The sequence below is a fragment of the Mandrillus leucophaeus genome, unplaced genomic scaffold, assembly GCF_000951045.1.
Source record: "Mandrillus leucophaeus isolate KB7577 unplaced genomic scaffold, Mleu.le_1.0 Scaffold706, whole genome shotgun sequence".
In the NCBI taxonomy this organism is placed as follows: domain Eukaryota; kingdom Metazoa; phylum Chordata; class Mammalia; order Primates; family Cercopithecidae; genus Mandrillus; species Mandrillus leucophaeus.
The window spans coordinates 367,206-390,002 of NW_012107653.1; the positions used below are offsets into that span (position 1 = coordinate 367,206).

Sequence of the window (22,797 nt, forward strand, 5' to 3'; positions counted from 1 at the left end):
GTTCATGACATAGCATATGTTAGAAACCTCCAGGAATCCATAGAGGCCATTCCTTGGAGGATCTGGGGAAGAGGCAGAAGAGTGGTATTTTCCATTACATATGATGACAATAATAGGTAACATTTATGAAGGGTGTACTAGATGCCTGGTATCAAGCTAAATTCCTTAAACGCATTATCTCCTTTTGTGTTCACCACAATTCTATGAAGTTGGTACTGTTACCACCTCTGTTGTATAGATGAGGAAACTGGGGCTTAGAGTGGTTAACCAACTGTCCAAACAGCCCACAGTCAATTGGCAGAGCCACATGCAAACCCAGAGCTGCCTGACTCCAGTGCTATACCACAGCACACACACTGCCTGTCAGAGATGAAAGGTGCAAAAAGGAACAAGAAACACCCTTAGATAGCACAAATCTTTCTCTTGCCAAACTTGTCCAAACCCACTTCTTTCTAGCAAATACCATACTAGCAAAAATCAATGTTTTAGATGATTCTTGAAGTTTGTTCTTTTAGTATGGGATTCCAATGGGTTGTGAAGAAATAAGCCCTCAGAAGTCTTCTCTCTGCCCCAGGACCCACAGTGACTGGAGAGTGACACACAGGGTGGCATGGAAGGTAGGTGGAAGAGAGTTGGCTGGAGATGTGACCATACCAGTCTCTTCTTTCCCCCACCCCCCAACAACCGCAGGCCCAGTTCTCTTCAGGAAGCTACTTGAGAGCCACTGCCAAGGAGCTCTCTCTTGTGTCTTCTTTGCCACAGCCCTCAGCTCCCCAGCCCTTCCCCTGGGCTCAGAGGCCGCCCTGGCTCTTTTCCTGTCACCAGCCTCACCTGCAGGAGAAGCTCCCTCAGACGCTGCAGCTGGGACTCTAGCTGCTTGTTGTGATCTTCGAGGATCTGCATGCGCGTCTCCAGGCGGCTCTTGTGTTGCCGAAGGATACGGGCCTCAGCCAGAAGCTCTTCATTGCAATGGTCTGGTGCTGCCTCAGTGGAGCCGTCAGCCAGAGTGGGTGCCTCAGCAGCCTCCTCATGCTGCCACTTCAGGCGCCTCAGCTCTCCCTGGAGAATCCTGTCATGGAGAGAGACACCAAGACCTATGGATCTAACAGGGCTCTGACTGTCCAGGTTTCAGATATCCCCTCAGGCCTAGGTGTGAACAATCCCTGTGCTCTTCCACTCCACCTCACCCCCATCCCCAGTTGTGCTCTTGCTTGAATGGCCACATCCACTTCCTCTCCAGCACGTATGTCATTTACTCTGCCATCCTGAGACCTCAGAGCAGAGAAAGTTGACATTTTGCATAAGAAATGTCTCAGGGCTTTGATGTGCTGCTTTAGGGATTAATTCTGACCTTAAAATCAGGCAGAAACACAGTCTGCAAACAAAGGAGGCATTAGGGCCACTGACTCACCTACTCCATATTTAGATGTTTAGATTCCAAGGGAAAACATAACATAAACAAGAGACCACCTGTGTTGTCTCTTCTCTCCACAACCCTCCTCTTTGGCCCACTTTGAACACCCATGCTGTGTCATCAAAAAAACAAAAAACAAAAACAAAAACAAAAAACAAATTCCAAACAGGTGGCCTACTTTTGGGGATATCACTTTTGGCTTTGTTCATTTTTTCTTTATTTGCAACAGAACAGTCACTCTCTGCCCAGTGTTTCCCAGGGCCTGCGGACTGCTGCTCAAAGGCAGTGTTTCTCAAATGATTCATGGTAAAAATTCAGGGGTTTTTTTTTTTTTTTCACTCTGTTATGGACCCGTATGTGGTCCCAATGCACATGACTAGTACATAGCTCACACCACGTGCAATTCATCACACAAGTTCAACAACACTCAAACTGGTCTCTACCCTATTCAATGAGATGAGTCTACTAATTCTGTGCTTGAATATCATAGCAATGTCAAATTGCTCTTGGACTGGTGACAAACTGGTCACAAACTGGCCCTGGTCTGCTCTTCACACTCTGAGTAGCACTGTTCTAAAGACTTGCTACTCCAAGTGTGGTCTGTGGAACAGCAGCATGGGCATCCACTGGGAGCTAGTGAGAAATGCAGAAACTCAGACCCCACCCACACCTGTGACTTAGAATTTGTATTTTGCCAAGCTTCCCAAGTGACTATCTTATGCACTACTGTTTGCAAAGCACTGCTCTGAGGGGTACTATGAATTCCACTTCATGCCCCACAAGTGGCTTGGACCCGTCTTAGGTCCCTGCTGCCACCTTTACTTTATGGAAAGTCATACCTTCCCTGTATTCTTCTTCACCATCCTTCTTCCAGACCTCAAATGCTCTATGTAGTGTCATTGTCCTCTGGAATACTTTTACTAGGTGATACATATTTCTTTCCACTTCCAACATTGAAAGGTCTCTGAGAGCAGGAACATGTCATACCCTCTCCTGTTTTCTCTCTGCATTCTCTCTGCTTGCATCTCGTGTGTTCTTGGAAAAATTTGGGTTACATTAAAAGGATTCAGGCTGGGCACAGTGGATCATGCCCGTAATCCCAGCACTTTGGGAGGCCGGGGTGGGCGGATCACTTGAGGTCAGGAGTTCAAGACCAGCCTGGCCAACATGGTGAAACCCCATCTCTACTAAAAATACCAAAAATTAGCCAGGCATGGTGGTGCATGCCTATAGTCCCAGTTACTCGGGAGGCTGACGCATGAGAATCGTTTGAACTCAGGAGCCGGAAGTTGCAGTGAGCCGAGATCACGACACTGCACTCCAGTCTGGGCAACAGAGTGAGACTCTGTCTCAAATAAATAAATAAATAAATAAATAAATAAATAAATAAAAGGATTCAAATAATTATTATAATAGCTAGCATTTAGTGAACCCTTACTATAAGCCAGGCACTGAGCCAAACACATTATATGCCTGATCTCATTTGGTCTTCACAAGTGATCCTAGGAGGCAGGTTTGATGATCATCATCCCCATTTTACAGATAAGGAAATAGAGGATTACAGAATTTAAGTAACTTGCTCAAGGTCAGACAGCTAGGATGTAGAAGTGCCTGAACTTAAATTCAATCTGTCTGCCTCAAGAACCCACACAGATTTCTGCTATCATCATGCCCACCGGTTTTCATCTTCCAAGTGGGCCAGGATTTTCTGTAGCTCCCCCTTGCTTTCTGTGGCCACACTGCATGGAGCCTGCTGTCCAAAGGCTGGTTCCCGGTCTGTGATGGGGCTGGAGTGCCGCAGCAGGTACTGGTCCTCGTCTCTGCGTGGGTATGGGGAAAGCAGAGTAGGTGGCCAGTTGTTGAACAGAGAAACAACTCAGGGCGTAAGTTCTCAGCTCTCAGCTCAGGCCCCAGGAAATGCATGCTGGAGGATTCACTTCTAAGTCACATCGAGAGGGAAAGGACGTATATTGAGACTTGAGAGGGATGAAAGTGTTCAAAGGAGGCAGAGGTTGTGGTTGGGGGTACTGAGAGAGTGTTTTCAGGATGCAGGTTTCTGGGTTCTACTTACAGCCCCCTGGGAAACAATGATCAAATCATTTCCCTTTCTGTGCTATTCCCCCACTCTAACCTCCTTTGTTTCCTCTTCCTCTAGAGGGATCTGAGTCCCAGTCAGGGCAGATTGATCCATGTAGCCAGCAGCTCCCAGGATCTCTGAGCAGGGTGGGGACCTCCCTAGAGACACAAGTCCCCTTCTCTGGGCTGTCATACCAGGGAGTTCCCTTGTTATACTTCAGCCAAGTCCCTGATGTCTCCTAGAGTTAGTGTAGCACTAGATAGGGCTTTGGCATCTTGACCACAAGATAATGGTTCCTTTCTGAAACTTCAGATGAGGGAGGGCATACTATTCGTTCCTCAAAGTTGTGTATAGATGGATGGGATCTTGCAACAGGAAGGGACTTGGAAAGATGGCAGGGAGCTAGTACATCACTCATTTCCTAGGTCGATTGATAGAGGGAAGACTGCCTTTCTTACTGAACATCATGCCCAGAAAGCAGCCTTCCTTCCTTAGGGAGCTAAGGATCCTAACCACCACACACCCCCATTCCCTGGAGGATATACCCTTCCCAAACAGTGGCACAAAGATCTCAAGGAGAGCTATTTCTGGCAAATAAGCAGCTGTGGAAACTCACATGCTGTCATCTGGGGACAGGCTGTCATTAAAGAAGGAGCAATTTTGACTTTCCATCTCAGCAAGCCTAGGAATAAAGAGCAGAGGCAGGAGAGAAAACAGGATGTGGGGCCTGCTTCCATCTCAAGGACTCTAATCTCACAACAGGATCATTGGCTTTGAGAGCTACCCCAACTACTCCTAAATATTGGGCCTTGTTGGCTGCTGCACACCCCACTCTGCACATCCCCTGGCCCTGACTCCATTCTCCTTGTCCTGACTGAAGATCCTTTCCCCTCGGACTTCCTACAATAGCTCCCACCCACCTCCCCCAAACCTGGTGGTACCTGCTGGCAAAATGCTCAATTCGGGAGTGCGTGTCGGCATGTGGCAACATCGGGGAAGAAGCCGGCCTAGAAGAAAGCAGCAAAGACTCGGAGGACCAAAGACTGGGCAGCCTGTTTCCTCCTCCCTCTCCTGCTCCCTACATTATGGACATGGGCAAGAGCTGATGGGAACAAAATACAAAGATTGGATTCCAGTCTACTTCTCAGGCCAGAGTTCAGGTCAGGCCCAAGCTGAACTGCCCTATCACTAGTGGGATTTACCTTGGAACATTCTCCTAGACCACCTGGGACTCAGCCCCTTCACAGCCTACGATCGGGCTCAGTGAGGCTGCCCACAGCCCCTGCTCAGCCACCGGTACTCACGTCTCACTGTAGTCAGCCTCCAGCACTGATTGCACAGGCAGATAACCTCGTTGAGGGTGTTTGCTGAAATAATGCTTGGAGCGGAATTTGTTCTTTAAGGTTGTGGCAAAGTCCCTCATGTTCTCACTGGATGTGGTCTGAGGAGAACACAGGGCACAGGAACTTACCCTAATGGCTTCCAGATATACTGGGCAGGTGTGGCTGTTCTGCTAGAGTAGACAGCCTGCTGGGTAATCCACTCTTGCTCATGCCCACCATACCCTGCTCCTAGAAGAAGGTCTGGGAGGATATATGCCAAACTCTCAACACTGGTTGCCTCTGGAAGTGAACTGGAGGGGTGGGGGCCAGGGTGAGGAGATAGGAGGACTTTCATTTTATACTTAAAAAAAATTAGTTGCCTCAGTTCCTCTAAAAGCAAAAAAAAAAAAAAAAAAAAAAAAATTGTAGAGACAGGGATCTCACTGTGTTACCAAGGCCAGTCTTGAACTCCTGGGCTCAAGAAATCCTCCTACCTCAGCCTCTCAAAGTGTTGGGATTACAGGTGTGAGCCACGGCATCCAACCTTTGTTTTATACTTTAAACACTTTTATATGATTTGAATATTTTATAATGAGCATATGTTTGTTAATTTTTAAAACACATTTCTATGAATTCTAAGGATGTAGAGGATGAGCAGGTGGTAGAGGATTATCAGTCTACCAGATCCAGCCAGTTTTCCAGGTATGACTTTTCTAATGTTTTCTTTAAAATGATAATAAACGAAAAGTAAAGGGCATGGTCCCTGTTCTCACCAGGCCACACATTTCTGTGCCAACAGGATTTGAAGAGATGAAAGCTTGGACAGATGGATTGTGGGGCATCAGGTTGAAAAACAGGAGAGAGAATGGGGGAGAGAGAGCAGTGGTCGGAGCTGGGGATATGATCAGGGCTTTGGGAGCATTTGCAGGGACAGAAAAGGATAAAGATGAGTAGGGAGCAGAGTCAGTGCTGGAAGCTAAGCATGGAGCTGTGGGTTTTAAACACAGCACAGGAGCAACTCTGTGGCTGGAGTTCAGGGATGCTGACCGAACTGGGCTAAGGCAGATATGGAGGACACGGTTACCAGGGAAAACTAAGTGGAGTTTAGGGGTCCAGGTAAAGGACATACCTTTCTTTTTTCCCTCCAAGGGACTGAGTAATTAATTTGAGCATAAGCTTTGGTACTGACTAGAAGGGGTAGAAATAATGACAAAGCATCAGGGAAAGACTGAGTGACCCAGTACAGAAGCAATATAGGAAGCTAGCCAGGAAAAACTCAAGTGAGCAATGGAAGGCAAATCACCTGGAACTGCCTTGCTCTCTCTGTCTTTGTCTGTTTTGTTTTGTTTTTTCCTGAGACTTTTCTCTGCAGTAAAACAGTGAGTGCCCTTAAAATGGCTGAGAGTGTCCTGGGCCAGCTGTGGCCAGGCCTGGTGAGGGAGAAGCTCTTCTGGAAGAATAGAGAGGCCTGAATCCCCCAAACTGGTGAATCACCAGAGCTCCTTGGAGAATACTCCCGACAGGAGAGCAGAAAACTATGAGCCAATGCTGGGCAAAGTGGATCAAGGTCTAGTACCTGAGAGCTGCCTAACCCGCCCACCCAGCCTGGAGGCTTCATACCGGTGTGTAATACTCCATGATGGGGTAGTGCAGCTTATTGCCTTTGCTGGCCCTGCCTGTCAAGAAGCAGGTTTGGCAGATGTCAACGTTGAATTGCTTCAGACTCCGGTACCTTGGGGGAGAGGAGATGTAGTAGTAAAGAGAGTCCAATATGCCACAGTGACCACCCTGCTGTTCCTCTAACACTAAAATATACACACACAGTAGAAGGGGATGAATGAGGCATGGAGCCATAACATGCCCAACAGCATATACATAGCAGTGGCTGAGTTCTCAACAGATGAACAACTTTATTCTACAGACCACGAATCCCTATGAAATCATAAGGCCAGATTCCCAGGAAGTGTGGGAAATAGCATTCTCACCACCTTTGTTTAAGGGAGACAGGAGGGAAGCGGGGGTAAATATCTCATTATATCAAATGGCCTTCTAAACAAGGATGGCTCAAACAGGTCAAGGCTCCCAGGGACCACCACCTACACCGGAGAAATTACACTTCCAATATGAAGGCAGTTCTTTCTACCAGCCTTGGCTAAGTTGGCTAAAAGTTATTTCCAAAGGTTGTTCATAATAATATACCTATTATTGCAGAATACAGAATAGCCCTTCAGATCTACTTCCAAAGCCTGGCTGAACTGCCCAACCTTGTAGCATAGGACAGTGAAATGCCTAGACTTAGAGGAGTCATACGATCCAATATCTAGTCTAGATCTACCACTAATTAGCTGTGTGCCTCATTTGTTCATCTTATGAAAAGCAGGGTGATGGTAGGGAGAGTTGTGTGTTAGTGCTTTACAAAGGTAAAAAGTTGAGTGTTTTATGATGAAAGTCTAATCCAGGATAGTGGTTACCTTTGTGGGGGAAGAGGGGAATATAATCAAGGAGACCTCAAATGTATTGCAATAATGTTTTATTCCTTAAGTTGGTCATGGGTATATACTGTGGTGTGCTGAGGCCAGCTCATACCAGCTCACGACAGCTGGCTGTTAAAATTTCAGGGGTTTTCTAAGCCAGTTGTCAAATCTAGTCATTATTAAATTATATAAACTCACAATTAAATAAATTATACTACAAACAAAGGTAATAAACACTCAAAACTCATTACTTCCTAATTACTTTGCTACTGTCTATGCTCTTGAGATTACTTACATCTATTATATCTGCATGGCAGACATATTATGAAATGGTGTGCAACTGAGTGTCTCTTTCTGACTCTGCTCAGAGACCTCCTGTAAATAGTCTGACGTCATTCACAGTGGGAGTATATACACCACAGAATTTAGCAAATGCTACAGATCAGGCTTCCTTTTTTCTTTTTAGAGAGTAAGTTGTGAAACATTTGCTGGCATACCATTTAGTACATAGGTGCTCTTACACCTATGTTCTTCTATACATTTTTGTAGGTCTGTAATACTTTATAATACAACTAAAATGAAATATTTCCTCACTTCCCATTTAAAACAATTAAATATTCTGCAATAGAAAGGATTATAACAGTATATAATAATGTATAATACACTAGCTATAATTATATAATAATTAGGTAACACTTTATTTTATAATATCTGAGTTATATGTCACATGAAATATTTATTATTATAATCTCAGCAGGTATTGTTTTCCCTACCTGAACCCCTTGATGGGGCACTGCCTACAGATAGAGCACTTGGTCTGATGCTTCACTTGCTCAGCAATGGTGACCCGATGCAGAACAGCCAACCACACCATGGACTGGGGCTCCAGGTTGACCCACTCCAGGAACTGGGATGCTTCAATGACTGGTTTCCCAGTGCTCTAGGGAAACAAGAAGACCAATGGGAATGATTGAGGCCCAAAGTGTCTTATCCCTAGAATGGCAGCCCTCAGAGGGGCAGGAGAACCAGCAGGGGCTGGGTTGGCCTGTTCTCCAGAGATGTTCACCTTCTGCCCTGTGCTAGTTGAGCTGGCACCCTCCCCAACAGGACTATGATTCTAGAGCCCCCAGAACCTTCTGCCTTGTTGTTCCATCCCAATAAACTCCCTTGCATCTGCATACTTCAGATCAAAAGCCTAGCTCGTAGTCCTTCCCTTCTTCCCACCCTTCCTACAACCTCCCTTCCCTCCCCCGCTCCCCAGTTCCCTACTCACAAAACGGAAGCAACTACGGACACTGGGTTCCACGTTGCTGCCCCCAAAGGCTGCCACTTCACCCAGCTGACGGGGCACCTGAATGGCCTCATGAAGCAGGACACCAAGATGGCGCTGGTCACACTGGCTGCCTGAGTTGGCCACTTGGCTGAAGAGGTCTGCTGGTCCCACCGTCAAGAATGGCCAGCCCCGACACAGGAATGGCCGGAGAATGGTGAGGAGAAAGGGCAGAAAAGGAAAATGGGGAAAGAGCACAGACTGAACTAATGACTTTTGAAACTGGACTACATAGAGGTCTATCCCTGACCTTCTAGAAGTCGAGTTCTAAAAAGAGCATTCTCTGAGTTCAGAGAGAAAAATCAGGCCAACACAAAGAGAGAATATCAAGGGGAGGGGAAGACAGAGAGAAAGAGTGACAGAAAGTGAAAGCAGGAGAGAGACAGAGAGAGAGAGAGAGAGAGAGAGAGAGAGAGAGAGAGATCGAGTGCACCGTGTGTAAGAGCAGTGCCAGACACAGATATGATACTGTTGGGAAAACAGATTCTTCCAGAAGCAGGATGAGGGGGTGCAGGTTCAGGGGCACCTGAACATGAGTCACAGTCAGGCTGCCATACCCTGTCCTGTTTATGTGGTCTAACACTGTAGTAATCTCTCAATTGTCCACACAAATGGAAGGAAACACTGGCATGCATAATCCAAAAAGAGAAGCTAATTCAAAACATCTGATCATCTAAAAATTATCTCAAAGTCATTGTGGAATCTACTATGATGCTTATCTTTGTATATGGGTTATTTAAGCCCTTCTATGGCTGTTTCCTTTCACATCCCAATCCAGCCTTAGCAAACCTCCTCCAGTGGTTATTCTCTGTCTGCTCCATACCTCGCTTAAGGCTTAGAAAACACACAGAAATAGAAGGCAGAGAGCCTAGGTTCAAATTCTGGGTCCATTACTGACTAGTTGTAGAATCATGGGTAAGTCGTGAATCTCTCTATGCTGCAGTTTCCTTACTTTTTAAAATTAGAGATGGAGTCTCACTATGTTGTCTAGGCTGGACTTGAACTTCTGGGCTCAAGTGATCCTCCCACCTTGGCCTCCCAAAGTGCTAGGATTACAGGCATGAGCCAGCATGCCCAGCCCAGTTTCCTTACTTTTAAATTGATGATAAATAATCACTGTTCATCCCATCGCAAGGAAATGTTGAGAGAAATACATAATATCATAGCCATGGACATGTCTGGAAACGTTCTCTTCCCTGTAAAGTTTTTCCAGACTGCTGTCATCTGTCTCTTTTCTGTCATTTGTATAGGATATATTCTTGGCCATTTGGATTATTCTCATCAGTACTTTCTAAAAAATGCTTTCTGTGTACTTCCATCTCCTCCTCTGGACTGTAAATCATTGGAAGCAGGGACAATGTCTAACTTAACTTAGCACTCACCCCATTTAGCAGAGTGGTCAACACACACTAGGGCTCAACAACTAATCATGCTGCTACTGAAAAGTTCAAAATGCTGAACACAAGATGGAGGACAGAGGGGAAAGCAAAGGTACTATAAGCCAAAGATGTGAGAAACTACAGAAGAACATAGTGTCCGCCTCCCAGATATTGGGGATGACTGTGCCCTGCCTGTGTATATAAGAAGTCTCTAGTGACATGGCTTGAGCTTCAGACTGGAAGAGGGCTAAGCCTAATAGGCCGCAGGGGAATGCAACTAGAACATCAGGGCCCTGGGTACCTCAAAATGCCAACACAGATCCTGACTAAGCACTTCCATCAGTTCAGAAGGAATGAAGCCCGTTGGAGTGACACTGGGAATAGTAATAGGCCTTAGGCCCATCTTGTCCTTTGGCTGTCATGTGTTCTTTGCAATAGTGTGAACCAAGAAGCATCACAAGGTAGCCAAAGTAGCCCTCTGCTGAGTCACAAGATGTACCTTCTGTTTATCTTACATCCTTCCTCCTCCCCACAACACCTCTCCCTCTACCCAACACCACTCCACACTTTGGAGTTATACTCACACTGAAGTTTTTCCTTCACTTCCGTGCCACACAAGCATGCAATGCCAGTCTTAAAAGACAATGCCCGCATCTTTCCGCTGCGACCACTAGGTTTAAAAGAAGAGACTGAGAACATGGATGTATGTAAAGGGTTAACATCTTGGCAATCATTTCCCTCACAAAGTTGATCCCAGCAGGGCCCTGTTCCAATCATGCCCCAAGCTGAGTTGGGTCCAAGTCTACTATGGGAGCAATACCTTTCCACTAGGCCCACTTGAGATATCCCATTGAATTTTATCCTGGAGCCTTCCAGAGCTGAAAGCCCTTACCTATCAAAAACATTGAGGAGCCAGTTGAGGCTCATGTCCACACAGAGTGGCACGTTGACCAGGATGCCTCTTTCCTCCTCCAAACGTTCATATAAGGCAGTCAGGCAGTGAATGACCTCCACCACATCCATCACGTGCTCACTGGCCTGCAGATCATGCTCATTGAAGATTTCCAGGGCTGTGGTTAAAGTTACCAGGTCCACTGGTAAGGAAAGAAGAGAAGAGAGAAAATATAGCCAAAAGTAGAACCCCAGGGATTAAATAAGGAGATAAAGCCACCAGCATCACCAAATTTGACTCAATCTCCAGATCAATCATTTGCAAATATGATACAAGCTTGTCCTTTACTAAGACCCTCATCCAAGGAGGAAGAAGGCAGCAAAATGTTCCTCAAATTAACCCAACATGTTATTATATCCAATGTTCTTTGACATCAGTTTCAAAAAGATGATGGGACATAAGTAAACTCATCTCCTATGTTGTACTAACTCCCAGGGGATCAAATCCCATTTTGAGTTTCCCTGTCTTTACATGAGTTTCAACTGCAAATAGGTTTGTCTATAAAATTTGTTCTGAGAACCTAGACACCAGCAATGAAGGCTCAGGTATGGTTGGGGAAATGTGACATACATCAAGAGGACACCTTAATTACCCCCAAATGCTGGCTCAGCCTAGCCAGACATGCCTAAGCCAGGAAGTCTGAATGAATAGTGTCTTTGACAAAGGCCAGAAGGCGTATTATATCTGCAGCAACACTGTTCCCTAACCACTGCTATTTGCTTCAACAGTTTTACTACTACATCCAATAACCCCAAGATGGCAAATCATGGGTTGCAGTACTTCCTGTCACAAAGCAGTTGCTTGATTATACATACTGAGCATGGGGAAAGGGTCAAGGAAGAGGATAACAGTGGGGTTAATTTGGAAACACATCTGGGGCTTAGCGAGAGTGGAAGGGAACTGGGAAAAGCAGAAGTTGACAGCTAGCATATTGCAGGCTTTGGAGAGTTTCCACCAAGCCAATCAACAACTTCTGCCGAGGTGAGATGAAAATGAGAAACAGCAGACAGATGAGGAACAGGAGAGGGGTGGTGAACGTCATAGGGAAGTACAACAGGAGACGTACGGCGCAGGGCTTTCTGGACTCTGCGGAGCTTCATGGCAGTGCGATAAGCTGAGAACTTAATGTTGTTCAGATCAGCTGCAAAGAATGGAGAGAGACCCACTCAGATCAGAAAAATTCAAGTTAAAGGCGCAACAAGATACCATTTAACACCCACCAGACTGGCAACAAATAGAAGTCTGACAATAGCAAGTGTCAACAAGAATGGTGATGAATGAGAACTGATGGTGAAAGTGTGAACTGACGCAATCATCTTTGAAAACAACTTGGTATTACCTAGTAAAATGGAACAGTCATATATCCCACCACTCAGCCAGCTATATATCCCAGAGCAGTGACTTGCAAATGCTTTTTGATCAAGACTTACAGTATGAAATTAATTTTATAGCATACATGTGTATATGTAAAAATAACTAAATCAAACATTTCAGGAAGCAATTCCTTACTAGATTGGATAGAGTGAAAACAACAAAATTAATATCAACTATGACTCTTGCTAAGGATCTGTTGCATATTAATATTTCCTGGTCTATTTCAATTTTTTAAATATTTGTCACAACACACTGAAATGATGTTATGACCTGCAGACTGAAAAACATGTCCCACAGAAATCTTTGCACACATGTACTGGAAGACACATACAAGAAACTCCTCAGCAGCACTGCCCTCATTAGCTCAAAACAAGAAATGACCCATGTGTCTGTCAACAGCAGAATGGATAAAGAAACTGTGCTATATACAATGGAACATTCTACAGTGGTAAAACAGAATGAACTGTAGTCACATGCATCGGCATGGATAAAATGTGCAACAAACATAATGATGAGTCTCTCTTAGCAGGTAAAGATAAGGCACATGAGAGTCACACATATCACAGCCTGGACAGTCTTTTAAAGCAAATCAGACTTCACATCTGTAAGAATAATGCACTAATCCAATGATAAAATGGTCCAGAGGGGAATGTAGAGCCTCCAGTTGAGAAAGGTGCAGAGGGTAAAAGAAAGGCAGGCTGTTGGAGAAATGAAGAGGCACTCATTCCCTCTCCCACCTGCTTATTGACTGAGATTCTCTTCTATTCTTTTTAAAACCACTCTATTGAGTTATAGTTGACATACAAAAAGCTGTACAGATTCAATGTCTACAAGTTGATGAGTTTGGAGACAAGTATACATCTATGAATCCGTCACCACAATCTATGCCACTAGTACATCCATCACTTCCAAAAACTTCCAACTACCCTCTTTATTGTTTTTTTCCGTAAAAACACTTAACATAAGATCTACCTTCTTAGCAAATTTTTAACGATACAATCCAGTATTGTTCACTGTAGGTACTATGCTGCACCATAGATCTCTAGGACTTATCCATCTTGCATAATTGATACTTCTTTGTACTCTTGACCAATATCTCCCCATTTTCCCCTCCCCTCAGTCACTGGCAGCCACCATTCTACTCTCTGCTTCTATGAGTTTGTCTATTTTAGATTCCTTATATACATGAGATCATGTAGTATTTGCCTTTTGTTTCTGGCTTATTATTTCACTTAGCACAATGCCCTCCTGGTTCATTTACATTGTTTCAAATGGCAGTATTTCCTTCTTTCTAAAGGCTGAATATTCCACTATGTGGATATGCCACATTTTCTTTATCCATTCATCTGTAGATGGACATTACAGGACAAAGGCAGCTGTGTATATGCCCACCGTATACAGGAAGCCCACATTCTTACCTAGGGTTTGGTATAACTCTGTCATCTTGGGATGGTCCCAGCATGTGGTCTGAGCCTGGTGGCTACAAACAATAGCATCAATAGCACCAGCATCCATACCACCCACCCACCCCACATACAGGTGTGCACACCACTCGGTGACAGGTTGGATGCAAGAAGCTGCAGGATTCGAGGGTGAACCCAAGATGCCAAAGCCCAAGGGTTCACCTTTACCCAAGTAGAATCTTGAGATCTTGAGATGAGTAGGAGAAAACCCGAACTGGATGGAGGAATCCCAACAGACAGAGTGACAAGGATAGGTAGCAAAAAGGCAGGAGAGGGAGGGGGTGGGCAGGTGACTGACCCGCTTCTGATTCAGATGGTCACTCACTTGATGTAGTAGGGAACTTTATTGGGTGAAATTGCTCTTTCCCAGGGAACCTGGACAGAGGCTGGTAAAGGAGAAGAGAAAGAAAAAAAAAGATGGCCACTAATGCTCTTAAGGCCCCCAGCTACTCCCTTGCTCTATCCTCCCAAAGAGGTGGTCAAGCCCAAAAGGGGATGTCTGAATTTCATTGCCAGCTCTTAACAGCCTCTGAGGGTGGGGCAAAGAGTTCTAATGAACACGCTTCTCTCCCTGATGTTAGGGCAAGGCAAAGAGAAGAGGCTGTCACCGATATCCTAACATACCAGAGATATGGCAAGGGTATGAACAGGAATACTTGGCCTTGGCCACCCTGACAATCTTCTCCCTAAGCAGACTGCCATTTCTACCCATCAGCTGCAGGCAGCTGGATTACTCTTGTGGATATGAAGTAGACTCCACTTTACTCTTAGGGTTCAAAGCTCTTCCCCTAGAAGGTCAAGCTTCTCAGTCCTGTGGGACTGTGGGTAATGGTACTGCCCACTTCTCTCTCTCTCATGAGGAACTCTGGAAACTCATGCCTCTCTCTGCCTGTGTCTATCTTTTGAACTTCAAGGAATGGCCCCGTTTACATGGTCAGCTTGCTCACTGCAGTTTTCCTCGGTACAAGAGTCCTCTGACTGCAGGTATAGCTGTATGCCAATGATTATAATAGCAATAATTTTAACCACAGTTAACATTTACTGAGCTCCTACTATGTGCCAGATATTATGCTCATTGCTTTGTGTGCATATCTCATTTTTCTGTCTGTATATTCTTACCATCTCCACTGCTACCAGCCCCCTGGTCTGGGCCACCACCAGCTCCCAGTCTGGGCCACCATAATCCTTCACCTGGATTATTGCAATGTACCTTCAAATAGGTCTCCCTGTTCCCACTGTTGCTCCCCAGTAGTCTCTTCTCAACACCCTGACTCTGTTGAAACATAAGGCAGATCATGCCATCCCTTGGCTCAAACCATGCCAATCGTTCTCCATTGTATTGAGAATAAAATCTGAAGTTCCTCCCATTGCCTACAAGGCCTTACATGCTCCAGCCTCCCCTACTCCCCCGCACTTTGCTCTCCTTGCTGTTTTCCAGACATATCCTTACCTTAAGCGTGTGGAATATGCTGTTCCCTCTGTCTGGTATGCTCTTCCCTCAGTTATCATCCACACAGGTCAACCCTTCACCTTCTTTAGACCTCTGCTCAATTGCCACCTTCTCAGTGAGGCCTCTGTTAACCACCCTGTTCAAAATTGCAACACCTCCCCGCTTAAATCCAGCACTCCCTATCCATGCCTTCCCTGCTTTAATTTTTTCCATAGCCCTTGTCACCAAGTAACCTTATATATATTTTACTTATTTGTTTGTGGTCTGGTTTCCCCAGCTAGAATATAAGCTGTCTAAGGATTTCTGTGTGTTTTGTTTACTGATGCAGCCCCAGTGCCTAGAGCAGTATCTGGCTCACAGAAGGCCCTCAATAAATATCTTTGAAAAAATAAAGTCATTTAATTCCCATAACCTGATGAGCTAGGTAATATTTTTCCTTCTTTTTACATATGGGAAAATTGAGGTTCCAAAACAGTAAGCTATTTTTCTAAATTTTGAGCCTGCATAGCTATTAGGTTGAGGTGCTGTGCCTCAGATCCAGATCTCTCCAATTTGAGAGACTGTTCTTTTTTTTTTTTTTCTTTTTTTGAGACGGAGTTTCACTCTTGTCGCCCCGGCTGCAACTTCCATCTCCTGGGTTCAAGCGATTCTCCTGCCTCGGCCTCCCAAGTAGCTGGGATTACAGGCGCCCACCACCACACCCAGCTAATTTTTGTATTTTTAGTAGAGATGGAGTTTTGCCATGTTGGCCAGGCTGGTCTCGAACTCCTGACCTCAGGTGATCCACCCACCTCAGCCTTCCAAAGTGCTGGGATTATAGGCGTGAGCCACCACGCCCAGCCGAGAGACTGTTCTTTTAACCACTATACCACACTGTTTTATCCTTACTGCTTCTCGGGTGTCAAGGTATACTGGGCTCCCACCAGGGCCCCAGGGGATAACAATAGACTCTCCAGGAAGATGTCTGAGGTTCTGCTAAGTGGAGTCCAGTTTGGTTCACGTACAGGAGAGAAAGTGCTGTGACCCAGGCCCAAAGTCCCGGTGGGCATCCTGGAGCTGCTTAAGCCTCTCACTAACTGACGCCTATGGAAAGAACAGGGTGAGATCAGTAGATTCATTCCAGTTATTTAGAGTGGGATCCCCAGGTACCTCCGGGAATCTTTATGAGCTTCCTCAGAGACTGGCTTTTCTCTGGTTCCAGCCTCTCCCACCGTCACCCAACTCCTAGCCATCCCCCAGAACTCCCAAAAGTCACAGCAGAGCATCCCTAATTCCAGGCCACAGTCACTCTTCCCCTGCTCCTGTCTATCCTGAGTGCCCAAATCCAGAAAGACCCCTCTTATTCACTTCAATCATTCCCTGCAGCGTAGAGGTTGAAAAGCCCATTCCCTAGCTCTACATTCTCCACTCCTCTTTTCCCATGCACATCCCATTTCCATAACCCTGAAGAAGTTTCCACCAAGCCTAGTTATATGGAGGCACCTCCCCATGGTTCACTCCAGGCTGCTCTTCTACCTGCAGTTGTTTCCATCGGACGTTGATCTGTTCCAGGGCATGGGAATTCTCCATTGACAAGTGCACATCAGAAATGGCAAGCTGGTGGGCCAGATCATTCACCAACTTTACTCCATCTTTCATGGGGGAGAATTCTTCTTTGAACAACTGGAGAACCAGGACCCAAGTGCCACAGCAGACAGAGTGGGAAAGAAGAACCAATAGTCATTCACCTCTACTCTTCCCTCTTCACCCAGAGGTTTTGTTTCAATAACACAGGCTAGTGCTTGCCTATTAGGGCAACCAGACTAAGGTGTGGGTGGCCACTGTCCTTATCCTCTTCCTCTCATCCTCAGAAAACACCAGGAAAAGAGAAGAAGGTAGAAAAACAGAAGAGACTCCAGCCAAACCAGCCCCAAATCTAGCACATAAACTGACGGCAGTTCAGTTGCAGTCCAGGCCAACAATGAAGTCTCAGCAGCAGAAACATTGTCAGGGTCTGGGGAGAGTGTCAGGTCTCAGGGTAGACTGTAGTCAGGGGAGGGGGCTTGCATACCTTAATAGCCTGGATGTGCTCTGGGAGTGAATCAATGAAGAGATCCCCGATGGGCTCCCAAGTGGCTCGGACTCCCTCGGCTTGGCTCAGAGTAGTGCTTAGTTCCTCCATTGCCCCTTGAATCTCCAAGAGCTGCTCCAGAGTCCGCTCAATATGACGGTGCTGGTCCACACAGCGGGCTGTCAGCTTCTCCCACAGTTCACTGGCTACTGTCGCCTGCTTCCATACAAAGCGGCTGAGATTCTGGATTCGCTGTTTCGGGGAGGTATCTGCAAGAGGAGGCAGGAAGCCAAGTTAGGCCAACCAGGCAGGGTCAGCCCAGAGAAAGAGACAGAAACAGCCCTTTATAAAATGTGTGTGTGTGTACATGTGGGCATGTTTGTGTATATATTCATATACACACAAATACATATTTTTCCATGGTCGAGGCCTTTAATACATTCACTTAAAAAAAAACTGTTTATATTTAAATCATTGTGGAGTCATAGGCAGTTATAACACAGAGATTTCATGTACCCTTTACCCAGTTTCCCCAAATGATAACATCTTGCAAAACTACAGTACAATATCACAATCAGGATATTGATATTGACATAATCTGCCAATTTTGTCCAAGTTTCCCCAGTTTTACTTGTATTCGTGCGTGCATGTGTGTACACGTGTGTTTAGTTCTATGTGATTTTACCATATGCGTTGGTTTACATATCCACCACCACGGTCAACAGACCATACTGATTTTTTCCACTTACTATGTATCATGAGGACTTCCTCATATTTTAAAACAGTAGGAAATGAAAAAGTAAGACATTATAAGAGGCATAGTGAGGCAAACCATTTAGAGCCCTACTCATATGATCCTGGAATGTGATTTTCCATTAGTTTCTGTTGCCCACTTCCAGCCAAGGGGAGGCATTTTATGAAGGCTCAGCCCAGGAGAAGTTGGTATGTGTCCAGCTTTTCCACCTAGGCTCCTAATCTATAGATTTCTTCTTCCTCCCTCAGATCTCTCCTCAGAAGGTCCAGAGCCCCATAGCCCCAAGCTAACTAGAATTGTGCTGCTCTTTCTAGAGCTTGTCCTATCTGAGGCCCATTGGGCATCAAATTAAGTACTGGCCCTCCCATTGAGGGGCCAGAAGTAAACTAAGAGGGCATATGGCATTGACAAAGGGCTCAATTCACAAAGGGTTCTTTCAGGCTATTGACAATCCATCTCAGAGGGTTGAGGATTCTTTTCGGAGAAGAGGGCTTGCTAGACCACCACTCACATCTAGTCACCATGAGTCCCATCCCGCTGCCTTATTTGAATCTAGACCAGAATGGCCCTCTCTATCAAGGGAAGGGGCTAGAAGTCATCGGAGTCAGTATCAAAGAGTCACAGTTGGCTGGGTGCAGTGGCTTACACCTGTAATCCCAACACTTTAGGAGGCCAAGGCAGGCCGATCACTTGAGCCCAAGAGTTCAAGACCAGCCTGGCCAACATGGCGAGACCTGGTCTCTACAAAAAATGCAAAAATTAGCTGGGTGTGGTAGCATGCTCCTGTAGTCCCAGCTACTCAGGATGCTGAGGCTGAGTCAGGAGGATCGCTTGGGCTTGGGAGGTCAAGGCTGCAATAAGCTGTGATCACGCCACTGCACTCCAGCCTGGATTATAGAGCAAGAGGCTGTCTCAAAAACAAAGACTAAACACAAAAAAATCCCAAAGAGTCATAGTCAATTTGCCTTTCAAAGGCAATCATCACCTAACTTTTTAGATTTTATAAAGGTTTATTATTTGCTGGTTTGCATGTCCCTCGATGTTGGAATAAAGCAGTATTCTAAAATTATGATTATTTTACTTTATTATTTTATTTTATATTATTTATTTTTGGAGTCAGGGTCTTGCTGTGTTGCCCAGGCTGGAATGTAGTTGAGCAATCATAGTTCATTGCAGCCTTGAACTTCTGGGCTTAAGTGATCCTCCCATTTCAGCCTCTCAAGTAGCTGGGACTACAGGCACACACCACAAAACCTAGCTAATTGAAAAAAAAATTTGGGGACGGGCGTGGTGGCTCATGCCTGTAATCCCAGAACTTTGGGAGGCCGAGGCAGGTGGATCACGAGGTCTGGAAATCGAGACCATCCTGGCTAACACAGTGAAACCCCGTCTCTACTCAAAATACAAAAAAAATTAGCTGGGTGTGGTGGCGGGCACCTGTAGTCCCAGCTACTCGGGAGGCTGAGGCAGGAGAATGGCGTGAACCCAGGAGGTGGAGCTTGCAGTGAGCCAAGATCATACCACTGCACTCCAGCCTGGGCGACAGAGTGAGATTCCATCTCATAAAAAAAAAAAAAAAAAAAATTGTAGAGATGGGGGTCTCACTATGTTGCCAGGCTAGTCTTGAATTTCTGGGCTCAAGTGATCCTCTTGCCTCAGCCTTCCAAAGTGCTGGAATTACAGACATGAGCCACTGTGCCCAGCCAGCACTGTGTTTTTAAAGGACATACTGGTACTTTTATTTATTGAGTCAGTTCAATTCATTTGAGTGGTTTTTTTGTTTTTCTTTTCCACATCTCATTAAATGGCCACACATGCTGCTCCAAAGAGCCACACACAGCTTTGGGTCACACAACTGTTGACCCCTGCTCCAGGTTATATTCTCTTTGCTTTATTTTCCTGCAGTAGGAATCTTGCTTTCCCCCAAATTTGGATGGACTCCTGGGGGAAACTATCCTCCCAGATAACAGATAAGAAAATGAGTTTGGGGAAGGCAGGAGGGTGTTTGTTCAGCAGTACACGACTCAAGAAGAAGTGGGAAAAACAGAAGACCACCTACCTTTGCTCTCAGAATGAGGCTCCTCTAATTCCTCAAATGGGTGCTGGGACAGGAAGGCCTGAGCCGACTCCAGCACAGAATAGATGTAGGGGCCCCGAGACTTGACTTCTTCCATAAAGGCCTATAAAGTTTAGCAATATGGTCAACAGGAAAGGAAAGTTTTTCAATCACTTTACATTCCATCCTGCAACTGACAGCCTTTCTTCTCAGTGCGACGTGATTCTTTGGCATTATCAGGTATCTTTGAACTACCTAGACAAAAAAGACGTGCAATCCTCCTGATAGGCAGAAAAATAACTCTGACACTGGAAGGTCTGTTTAGTATGAAATTTGTCTGTCTGTGCCACAGGATAGAGAAAAATGTGGGGATCTTGGTTCTCCAAAAGACTCAGAAAGCTTCCTGTAACGGTCTTAAGAAAATCAAAACCAAGATAGGCAGGATTTATATTAAAATTATAACTAAATTTTTGGTTGAAATATATACAGGGTACACAAACTAAAAGTGTACATTTTGATGTAATCAGTACTGAGATCAAGAAACAGAATTCTATCAGCATCCCCGGTGGGCCCTCCTAGTCACTATCTCATCTTCACGCCCCACCCCTCCCTCCCCTCCCACAAAGGTGACCACAATCCTTGTAAAACCACTGATTAGTTTTGCCTATTTTAAAACTTTATATAAGTGGAATCATACAGTATGTACTCTTTTTGTATCCGGCTTTTCTTTCACTCAACATACTGTCTGTAAGATTCACCCATGCTGTGGCACGCAGTTATAGTTTATTTTATTTTATTGCTGTATTATATTTCATTCTGTAGTCATTTTAAGAAGTATTTTAACTACAGCAGTAATATATATCACAGAAATACTAGAAATTTCAGAAAGATATGAAGAAAATTAGGAACTCCAATTTTATTACATAGAATTAACCATTGTTAACATTTTGATATAGTTCCTTCCTATGCTGTTATATGTATGTAAACATCACACTTATCTATATACATTTTTATACAATTGAGATCCACTTGCACTTAGTTTTGTATCCTGCGTTTTTTCATTTAGCATTATATTATGTTCATTTCCCCATATTCCCATTAAAAATCATGGCAGTATTTTAAGGGGGGCCAGAATTTGATGGGAGGGGTAGAAAGAAAATACTTGACTTAGGCTGTGGCATGCTAGCCACAGGCTAGTAGGATTGCATACAGCCTCCTATTCATTTAGGTGTCTAAGCAGAGCTGGGTGTCTGTCAGGGTACTGCAGAAGGGATTCCTCCCCAGCTGAGAGGCTACACACCACGGCTTCTCTGATTCTAACCTACCGCATGTGTCTCCTTCTCCTGTTGCACCAGGGCCACATCCCCTTGTAGGGGCAGCTGAGCTGACAACTCCTCATCCTTTTGGCTGAGCCAGTCAATAATCTCTTGAAGAGGAAGCTGAAGCTTTCCACTGTGGTCTGAGAAGGCCTCTAGGCGAGCGCTGCACACAATGGGTAAAACCAGTGATGTTCAGTCTTCTTTTTAAGTGGCAAAACTTTTTTCCCAAACTAAGTTATATGGAACTTTAATATCGAGAACAAATTCAGGAGGAGCTTTTCTGGTTCAAGTGGGAGGAGGCCTGGAGTCCTCCCTCTTATCCACCCAAAAAGGGTCCCAAGGCACCTCCACATGGAGCACAGTACTAAAACCAGTAGGTAGAACCATGGGTGTGGAGGCATCCCAAACTTGAATGGTTTAAAATGTCGCTTTGTGGATCTCAGTTACTTCAGTTGCATGCCAAACAATAGGCTGGGAAGCGTAGGAAACTGAGCAAGGGCATTAGAGGTGACAGCTGTCTGGTTCCCCTCTTGCCCTGGTAGAATTCAAGTCACGCCAAACTGCTCAACCATAGAGGCTGTTCCGAACTGCCCTCTGAGCAGGAGAGGATTCAGTAAGTGGAAAGGGCAAGTTGGGTGGTTGAGTGTAGGCATGCACATGTGCAAGGATGCATATGAATATAACAGCCCTTGGGACCCAAAGGAACATTGGCTAGAGGTCTGAGATATGGAAACAGAAAAATCTGTACTGTATAATTATCTCTGTCTGCCCTCCCACCCCGCTGCCCTCCAAATGAACCATGGTAGGAGGCTGGAGGCTGGCCAAGAATATGTGCAGTCATCAAGCCATTCCCCTTGGCTGACAATAATAACTATCTTTATTCATTGCTCCCCTTCCCACCACCACCTAGACCAAGATCTTTACCTAAATTATTGCTTCAACTAATTCTTACAACAACCTTATCAGGTAGGCATTCTTATTGCTCAGAAAGGGTAAGTAGGTTCCTAAAGGTCACACAGTTAAGTCATTGATAGAACTATGATTTGAACTCAGGTTTACCTGACTCCAAAGCCTGCATTCTATCAACTTATCCACAATGCCTCACCCCTAATAAAGCCCGCCAGAAGCCAGAAGCTTTGATGATAGAGGGCAGAGAAAAAAAGTGGCAGGCATGCACAGACAGCTAGGGAAAGCCGAACAACTGAGAAAAAAAACTGCCTTTAGGCTCTTACAGAGCTACCCTTAGTTTGGGGAGAAATAGGTGGGCTGAAAACTTATAGATAGAACGTAAAAGGATGGGGAAGAGAACAGATGGGACCTACTAAGATGTAGGACAGCTATGAGAGGAAGAGGAGATGGGAGCAATCATCCCCTTCATTTATA

General features: G+C 45.2%; 1 protein-coding gene across 2 annotated transcripts in view; it reads right to left on the minus strand.

The window, feature by feature from the left end:
* DRP2 (dystrophin related protein 2) overlaps positions 1-22,797 on the minus strand; it is a 55,823-nt gene that overhangs the window by 5,093 nt on the left and 27,933 nt on the right. For both annotated transcript variants that reach the window (XM_011964786.1, XM_011964787.1), the window contains 18 exons: positions 21,421-21,577; positions 20,099-20,219; positions 17,286-17,554; positions 16,751-16,897; positions 16,240-16,318; positions 14,111-14,171; positions 13,741-13,802; positions 12,015-12,089; positions 10,889-11,090; positions 10,581-10,666; positions 8,561-8,718; positions 8,061-8,227; positions 6,434-6,545; positions 4,796-4,932; positions 4,433-4,498; positions 4,108-4,173; positions 3,091-3,234; positions 832-1,069 (listed from right to left, as the gene is read on the minus strand). In XM_011964786.1, coding sequence (XP_011820176.1) covers positions 832-1,069; positions 3,091-3,234; positions 4,108-4,173; positions 4,433-4,498; positions 4,796-4,932; positions 6,434-6,545; positions 8,061-8,227; positions 8,561-8,718; positions 10,581-10,666; positions 10,889-11,090; positions 12,015-12,089; positions 13,741-13,802; positions 14,111-14,171; positions 16,240-16,318; positions 16,751-16,897; positions 17,286-17,554; positions 20,099-20,219; positions 21,421-21,577 — 2,347 coding nt within the window. The remainder of the gene's footprint in view (positions 1-831; positions 1,070-3,090; positions 3,235-4,107; positions 4,174-4,432; positions 4,499-4,795; positions 4,933-6,433; positions 6,546-8,060; positions 8,228-8,560; positions 8,719-10,580; positions 10,667-10,888; positions 11,091-12,014; positions 12,090-13,740; positions 13,803-14,110; positions 14,172-16,239; positions 16,319-16,750; positions 16,898-17,285; positions 17,555-20,098; positions 20,220-21,420; positions 21,578-22,797) is intronic.